The sequence below is a fragment of the Cylas formicarius genome, unplaced genomic scaffold, assembly GCF_029955315.1.
Source record: "Cylas formicarius isolate icCylForm1 unplaced genomic scaffold, icCylForm1.1 PGA_scaffold_2__14_contigs__length_35257938, whole genome shotgun sequence".
NCBI lineage: Eukaryota > Metazoa > Arthropoda > Insecta > Coleoptera > Brentidae > Cylas > Cylas formicarius.
This window is the reverse complement of record NW_026844319.1, coordinates 2,173,960-2,183,015: the sequence shown is the minus strand read 5'-3', so window position 1 is coordinate 2,183,015 and position 9,056 is coordinate 2,173,960. Positions and strand designations below refer to the sequence as shown.

General features: G+C 35.5%; 1 protein-coding gene across 1 annotated transcript; it reads right to left on the bottom strand.

The window, feature by feature from the left end:
- Positions 1–912: 912 nt before the first annotated feature.
- Positions 913–8,464, bottom strand: LOC132698502 (neurogenic differentiation factor 1-like). The gene is made up of 2 exons (XM_060664616.1): positions 8,330–8,464; positions 913–1,587 (listed from the first exon to the last, which is right to left on the bottom strand). Exons 1-2 carry the CDS (start codon positions 8,458–8,460, stop codon positions 1,134–1,136), a joined length of 585 nt encoding a protein of 194 aa, XP_060520599.1. The 5' UTR covers positions 8,461–8,464; the 3' UTR covers positions 913–1,133.
- Between the last annotated feature and the right edge of the window lie 592 nt (positions 8,465–9,056).

Here is a 9,056-nt window from a genome sequence, read left to right as displayed (position 1 = left end):
TATATTTTAATAAGCCTACCTGCTGGGATGTCAATTATGGAGATGTTATCCATAGACCCGTATGAGATTTTAAAAAAGGATTGGTTCTGGTACTTTAGTGTGAGATTTTAAAAAAGGATCCGTAGGATATATCCACAGTCAATAAAAAGGTTTTGGGTTTGATGAAGAATCAAAATAATGGACGAATCATGTCTCATTTTATCGGACTTAAAACTAAGATGTACCCCACAAAGCTATATATAAGCAAGAATTGATGACTGCAGAAACAGATCGATAAACATTTGAAAGTGAACTTAAAAATTTTGGTGTAACGGAGAGTGTCGAACTAAGATAACGTTTGAAGATTTCGTCGATTGTTTGCAAAGTTTCGCTGAAAAAAACAATGAGAGCGAGTAAACTGGAGTATCCCAAAAGAAGATCGGGTAAAGTCCTTGCGATGATAAACGACGCATATCAAAGTCATCAGTGGAAACGTTGTCGTGGAGTTACTATTCAATTATTCAAGAAAAAACTGTCACCGCTTGATTGTAAATGTTTTTATCGGTTTTGCTTAAAAAAAAAATTTTTCCTAAAAATCGAATGGGGTGCGCTGAGTTCATATTTGACAGCCTCGTCATATTTAATTTATTTAATTCTATTTACCTATAGCGTTGTGTACGTGTCTACCGTTAACTGCCAACCGACGACTCATTCACCCTATGTTTATTGCGTAAGTCAGAGGTCCTGCCATAATTTGCGTTTTTTTTATTTATAAAATTCCGTCTATTGCTCCCCTAAGTAAGTAAGTATTTAACTGCCAACCGCCTAAAAGTAAGGCTAACTGTGCTTCAAATGACCTACCAACTTTAATTGAAATAGACTGGATCACTTTTAATTTAGTTTATTTATGTAATTTTCCATTTGGTTTTGTTTTAACAAAGCGATGGGTATATGAATTAATAAAAGAATTAGGGGGCATTTTAAGGAATTGTTAGAAATAACGAGGTATTGTACAGGAAATGTAAGCATTGTGTATTGTGAAGAGCTAGAACTATGCCTTTTGTCAAAACTACCTTGGCGCTGGATCACAACAAATAGGATTCCGTATGATGTCTTTCAATCATTAACAAAAATTCAAAGCACAAACCACCAATTTAACAGCCGTAAAAGTAGTTGTTTTCCACGCCGAAGTAATTGTCAAATTTGCAATTTTTATGATCCCACGCGGTCATATTTCTATAGCCGTAACCGAATCGGCAACAACCGCCTCCGGCGGCGCAACAGAAATCGCTCAAAGATTCATTAATTTGATAATAGTTCTCGTTCCTGTAATTCTCGTACGAACAGTGCGGCGCGTTCGCGTACGACTTCCTGGTGCAGTACTCGATGCCCGATCCGAGTAGCGCGTTACTCAGTAACGTGGCCGTTGTTTGGCTCAATTCGATGCTGAGGATATCGATAAATCTCGCTATATCCATCGGGCGACCTTCTTGGAGAGTCTGGCTCATCGCCGAGATGTAATTCCTGGCCAGCCGAAGCGTCTCTATTTTGGATAACTTTTGCGGTGCCGAATTCATATCTGAGTGGGTTATCTGTACAGGCATGCATCTGAAACCAAACAAAATATTTGCTATACGGGGTGGTTCAAATTTTAAGCCATAAACTGAAACGGGACATGTTACGTTTCTTTTTCTTTTAGCTATACCCTCGTACCTCCGCCTGGGGTCGTTAAGGGATGATAGCCCCAATTTTGCCGCTGCCACTTCCAGCCCCGCATAAAGGGAAAGGGCTGTACACTCTAAGACTTATTGTTGTCTTGAAAGTTTAGCTAATACTGTAAAATAGTTTCATAAAACAGAAGCTTGATTTCGCACGATATTTGTTAAATTACATGTTAGTATAAAAGAAAGTTGTGATAATATTTCTAAATTTTAAAATGAAATTAACAAAAAATTGTAATTTATTTTACGGATTTTATAAAATAATGTGATTTTAAAACATTTATAAATATGTTGCCAAATTAATACGCATGGGTCCGCGAATAGAGCGTACAAGAATAAAAAATTGTAAATTTTTTACCAAACGACAAAATGTCGTTCTGTAACAAACGTAAGAATGAATTTAAAATCAAATTCCACAATTGGTTATTCTATTTTCAGAAAACCTACGCACACAGACTGATACATTAATGCATTTTCGCATTACTATCCGATTCAAAAATCATTCCTTATCAACTCTCCTGCAAAGAATTAAAACACTTTCTATCTACTATTGTCTCTAATAATTTTCACATTAGATATATTAAGCACAAAATACATACTATACCATAACCTTCATAAATTCGAGACATGACTGACGAAATACATATTCTATATAATTTATGCATTTGTGGAGAGACAGCACCAAAAATATCAACACGATATGAAATCGGACATCATCTGAAAATTCTTGCGTGTAATGAATTTTTCTACCAAGAAAAATCCATCCACTGAAATCTATAAACAGCCCATCAATTTGAACCGCAACTCCTATTAAAAAGTATTACAGTGACCTACTGACAGAAAACCGACGGGACTATCTTGACGCACGCCTTGAGGTGGAAGAAATAATAGAAAATAAAGTAGAAGAAATTACTTTTGAGAAAGTAAGAAAAGCTCTTTAAAAAATAAAGAACAGGTCTCAGGACTAGGAGAACTACTTATCGACTTATTGAAATATGCCGCAATAACAGCGTTCGGTAAAATTTGAGTGATATTTAATAAATGCTTAATCGTGATCAATAAGAAGGCAAATAGAAATGAATGAAGAAATTATAGAGGAATCAACAGAACGTCGTCAGCAAGAAGACTGTCCGGAAAAGTTCTAAAAGCTAAAATAAAAAGAGGAGTTGGGGATATTGGGGAACAAGGTGATTTTAGACCAGGAAGATCCTGCACAGATAATATATTCAAGCAAAGGGAAGAGAACTTTATGTCACTATTATTGATTTGACTTTGGTTCTGCCCGCCTTCAAAAATTATGGATTTCCGTCAAGGAAGCAGTCGTTAACATAAATGCAATTAACCAGACGAAAGTAAGAATGGGAGACCGGACCTCTGCACCCTTGCAACAGACAAAGGAGCGACACAAGGTTGCTGCCTTCCCACACCCTTCTTAAAATGTCCCTATGTGCCGCTCTAAAGCAGTGGAATAAAAAGTGAAAATACTCACCCTTCTATTCGCAGATGACCAAGTTGTTATCACCGAAGATGAGCAAGACATGACATATATACTTAACACGGAGGATTACAATAAGTGGGTTCTGGGAATAAACACAGAAAACACGCAAATATTGTTATAGGAAGATGGAGTCAAGATGCAAAATTGGAAAAGGGAATAATAAAAAATCTAATTCAGTGTGCAAAAGTGATTCCATTATTTAAAAAAGGTAAAAGGTCAGATTTAGACAATTATCGCTATTTCTATTGTCCCTATTTTTGGGAAAATTTTCGAAACAATCCTAAAGGAACTATTATTGAATCCCAAGCATACCTTTTTTTTGGGAGGAACAGTGGGGATTCCTGCTTGGAAAATCTACTACATATGCAGTTCGAAAGGTAGTGCCAGAGAGCCTTAATGATCTGTAAGGTGGCGACCACGTGTCACTCTTTCTTTGCGATATTTCGAAAGCGTTTCATTGCGTCAGCCATGAAATTTTGATTAAGAAATTATCATCATTTGGCTTGTCTCAAAAAAATCGAACACAATAAATTAGTCTTAATGGGAATCATTCATCTACTTTAAATCTAAAACATGGTGTCCCTCAAGGATCTACTCTAAGGCCACTTTTCTTCATTAGTTACATAAATGATTTTCCCTTATGCATTATTCCCATCACTTTCCGGTGGCGATATGACAATAATCTGCAAGAGCTCATCTTTAACCAGAATAGATGAACTGACTTATGGGGTTGAGCTGAAGGCGCAGTCTCAGTTTTTAACAACGTAACAATTTATTTTTAAATAATTGTAAAACACAAAAACTTTTAATTTCAATCAATGCTCTTCCTAAGTGTGATAATGTCACCCTCCGTGGTGTCACCTTGGGCGATCATTTCAATTGGAGTGCGCATATTGATGTTCTTTGCAAGAAATTAGCATCTATGCTTTGCTTGCTTAGCAGAGACACACTTAGTACTGACGTCCTAATAATGAATATATTAATTATAAATTCTAATTGGCGCCATTTGTCCTTTTGTTTGTTTATGCTATATTTTTGTGTTTTTGTACATATATTTATTTGTACAAACTGACATGCTACATACAATCTTGTATTACGTGGTTAAATAAATAAACTAAATTAAATAACTCATAAACAAATGTAAAAAACAAACAGTGGCTATGGCCGACGAAATTTAGAATATAGTGTAAAGAGGGGAAAATCTTAGAAAAACAGGAATAAATACTGAAGAACAGAGAATTGAAGCAAAGGATTAAACACAGAAATACAAAGATTGACTAGAGCGATAAAAATAAACACTTACAGACCATATGTCTCGATACATAAAAGCTTTCTAAGACCAGTGATCTACTTAAATACATTAAAGAGATCACAAGAGAATTTAAGCCTAAAACATGGTCGATAGAGGATGAGAACGGAGCAGTGGTCACTGAAATAGAAAAACTCATGCAAGTTTGGCTACAACATTTCATTAATTTATACATAGAAGTAGAACCTATACAACAGCTCGAGGTTCCGTTATCGATCGAGGATATAGAACAATATTAAAAAGTGAAATAAAACATGTGATTCGACATCTGAAAAATAATAATAGTCCGAGCGAGCATGACATGAATGTTGAAATCATCCCGCGAAAGGTATCGATCTCTTGTGGAAAATTTATAACCGAATTTGGCGGAGAGGATAGTGATCACGCGATTGGGGTACTTCTATTCTCATACCGTTGCATAAAAATGGACAAAAAGTAATAATTATAGAGTTAGTATTGATTTCTCATCCAAGCAAGATCATATTCAGGATCTTGTTGCAGAGACTTATAAACTTCTTAGAATAGCAAATTCCACAGAAATAGGCTGGTTTTCTGAATAGAAAAGGCACCAGAGACCTGATTATGAATGTGCGACAAATTATAGAGAAGACTATATATGGAGAATATACATAACCTTCGTGGATTAGAGCAATGCACTTGATTGTGTCAATTTGCGGTAGATGGGAACACCTGGATATGTGATTCTCCTATTAAAACAAATATATAAAACTAATGAAAGTGGATTTGGAAGACCTATGAACCTTTTAACTTGAAATGTGGTGTATATGGAGAATATATCATATGGAAAATCTGGGACGGTTGGGAAGGTGGATTCGTCATAGACGGCAGAAGGATGGTCAATGTGACACCCACACCACGCACTTATTGTCAAAGGCGAGCAGGAAATGTTGAGTTAATGAACGAGAACAGAGAGTGAGCTTGGAGTTTGAGATTGAAGTTTGAAATTGAACCGTCGAAAAACGAACCTTATGCTAATAGACCGCACCTGCAGCATTGAAGAAATAACCAGCATTCAAGCTGTCGGGAACATTGAGAAAATAGTCTACCTGGCTCTTGTTAAATAAAATTTGCAATGCTCGGCATATCGCAACTTCAATAAAATGCAAATTAGTCAACACTATCGTTTTTCCAATTTCCCTATATATAGCCGAGTCCTGGACCTTGAAAGTCACAGACATTGCCAAATTGGATGCCTTCGAGATGTGGGTCTGGAGAAGATAACTGAGGATACATTGAACATCCCATGGATCCAGCATATCTATACTAAAACCCAAAATCAAACAACAGATTCCTTAGTATTTTGGACATGTCAGCAGGAGGAATCATGACAATCTCTGAAAACTTGTAGTCCAAGGAAAAGCTTTTCAAAACCGTTGCTGGGCTAGGTGAAGCAGTTTACAGAGAGAGAGAGAAAGAGATAGAGAGAGAAAACTTGACTCACTTTTTGCCCAGAATATAATATAATATAATATAGTAAATTCTATCAATGTTTTCATGAAAATAATGTGCTTCACAGTACTAATGGACTGTCTTCTTATTGGCTTAGTGAATATCGTAATCGTAATAAATTATTGCGAGATGCTGTAGCCAAGTTTGTGCAACAACATCTAGCGATAGTCTATAACTACATCATCGAGTCAATTCTTCATGCTGTACTGGGATCACACCGTCCTAATTGGCCAAACTGTGAATTACAAAAAAGATCGCCAAGTACGGCAGATCTCGCAAGCATGACTGGAGAGACAGTGGCAAATGGACACCGCAGTAATCCTTTTTTCTAATGTTCAAGATTACGTATTACATAAATAATGTCAACTACATAAGTAATGTTAATGAACCAACGCATTTTTTTCTTAAATCCTCTGAAAATGCTTGCAGCCTCAAAAAAATATTTTGAGAGGTGCCTCAATTTGGTTAATTTGCAATTTTTTTTATTACGTATTAAATATTAGTTTTTCCAAACTGGGCAAATTATTTTTAGTTATTACAAATGTTGTGCTGCTGGTTTTTAGGTAAGAAATGAAGCGTGTAAGTATATAGATGTAGACAAGGTTTATACAATTTCACGAAGTCGAAGCTTCAATGAGATAAATCCATTGACCGGATAGAGATCGTTACATTCGGAGAACAAGTACATTCATTGTCTCAATGATTCACTTTTTTTTTTCAGAGGAAAGTCCATTAATGTAGGACATTAAAGTGATGAATTGGAAATTATTGAAACAACTAATCACTTTAATTTTTTAATGTAAAATATTATCAGTAAAAAAAAATGTATTTACACATTGCTGGTCCGGTGTTGCCATAGACATAATTCGGATTCGGATTTGGATTCTGCGAGGACACCGCGAAATTTTACGAATTTTAATATTTAAGTACTAATCTGCCTAATGAAGACTATTTAGACAAATAATTAATATAGGTAGCGTCATGGTTGATATTCTCGAATTTCAGTGAATGGACCAATAGCCCAAGGTTGCCGTGTTTAAATTGTTAAATTAAAACATTAACCAAAAAGTGTCAATTTTTTTAGTTTGATCGGAGCTAATATATTGTAGGTTTCCTCCGAATGACAAATTATACTATATAAAAAATACGAAGAAATGTGTAATGATCAAGACATAAAAAATCACAGTTGAAGCAAAATTACCCATCCAAGTTTTTATTTTCTTGATCTTACAATAATTAAGACCTGAATTATTTGTCCATCTCCATAATTATATTTTCAGATTTATTGTTTTAACAAACTACCTTTAGTAACGCCGTTGTCATATCACTTTCGTTCTCGTCTAACTAGTTTTCCTATTGTATGCAAATTAGTGTGAAGCTAATTTAGATTCGAGGTCCGTTGGTCTTAACAAATGTTTAAAAACTTTAAGTTGTTCACCCTGTTTAATGAACCCTGTCATTGCAAATTTATATTTTTTTACTTTTTCGCATCCAGAAAATTGTCTAAGAAAATGAGTTGAACCAGAAGGTAGATGTAGTCTTGTTGATGATTTCAGGCTTTCAAGGTTTCATTGCAAATAGATTATTTAAGCAGTTTTGTCTAGAGGATTAATCATCATAACAATAAAATTCCTTTCATTCTTGAATTTATTGAGTCGGAAAAAGGTAGTTTTGCCACCTTTTGAATTTGGCTTTATGGAATGTACCGGATTTTCCGCTGAGGGCAACGAGGTATTGAGAAAAGCGGATGTTCCTACACTCAGAAAAATATGCGTTTAAAATGCACAAGAAATCACCTTTAAATAAATCAACCCTTTTCTACAATTTAACTAATCGAATTATAACGCTTTATGTAGTTTGGTTTATAAATTATTAGTTTACTCGTTTGACATTTCCAATGTTTGCGCCCGAAATCAGTTCGAACTGATTGTCTGTGCCCCACAATGAAACAGCATACGAAAAGCTTTTGAGTGTAGTGGTACATAATTACACATATTAAAGTGCAGGAGCTTGTTTTTTTTTCATTTAAAATATTAGACTTGATAAAGCTTGGAAAGTTATGGTTTGGTCCGATGCTTTGCTAAAGTGGTTTTTTCATAAATATTGCTATATTCTTAAACGTTTTACCACTATTAGTTTTATACGAACCGGGAATAAGTTAGGAGACAAATCAATTTTCTTGAATTTTAAAATCGTGGAGTTAATAAAGTGAACTGAGATCGTAAGTGAATGTGCGACTGCAACTGCACACCCTTAGCATCAAAACTCCGAGAGATTCAAATCCCGTTAATCTTCAACCTCGGTCCGGAAAATTCCTATCTTAAAAGCTCGCACACAAACGCAACCACGTACCTCCTTAACGTGTCCAGGGCCGCATTCAAACCGTGCATTCTGTTCCTCTCCCTGGCGTTGGCTTTGTAGCGTCTCATTTTCACTTTATTGTACACCCTCGACCTGCCGTCTTTTTTCCCGAGGCTTTCCATGATGCCGTCGACGAAAAGCTTTCCCGGGGCTAAAAAGCTCTTTATATAAACTCTCTCTTTAACGCTATCTCGCTTGTTTGTTCTTCCACTTAAACATTTTTACGCGATGATTTTGTTCGGGGGCGACAAGTGCCAGCGACCAGGGCCGTCACGCGAATATCTTCGTCGATAATAGCAGGTTACACTATGACTTTAAGCCATAGCGACAATTAATCTACACCTCCAACGTTAAACGCTATGATGTAAATAAATAATAAAAGTAACAACCAAAAGTATTGCGGAAAACTTTTTTTTTCGAATTTAAAAACAAAAATATATCGACAATGTTGACTCCAAAAAACCATTCTTGGATTGTAAAGCGGTGTATGTTGGTCAGATTGGTGGATGTCAGAAAACGCCCGTTGCAGATTATAAAAGAACAATTAGACCAAGGCACCGGTCTTAGAGCATTTTCCTACCAAACACATTGACACATGACCGAAATTCGAAAATTATAAGAGCAGTATTAGTGAAATGCCTTTAGCAGAAAAAAATTAACATTGTTCTCAGGCGCATTCATTATTTCGAAAAGTTTTCAGTTTTAATTGTTAATTGTT

Excerpts from the sequence above, each read along its gene's own strand:
- LOC132698502 (XM_060664616.1), bottom strand. The coding sequence starts at position 8,460 with ATGGAAAGCCTCGGGAAAAAAGACGGCAGGTCGAGGGTGTACAATAAA. Across the intron at positions 1,588-8,329 it reads GCCCTGGACACGTTAAGGAG|ATGCATGCCTGTACAGATAA; the intron begins GTACGTGGTTGC and ends GTTTGGTTTCAG.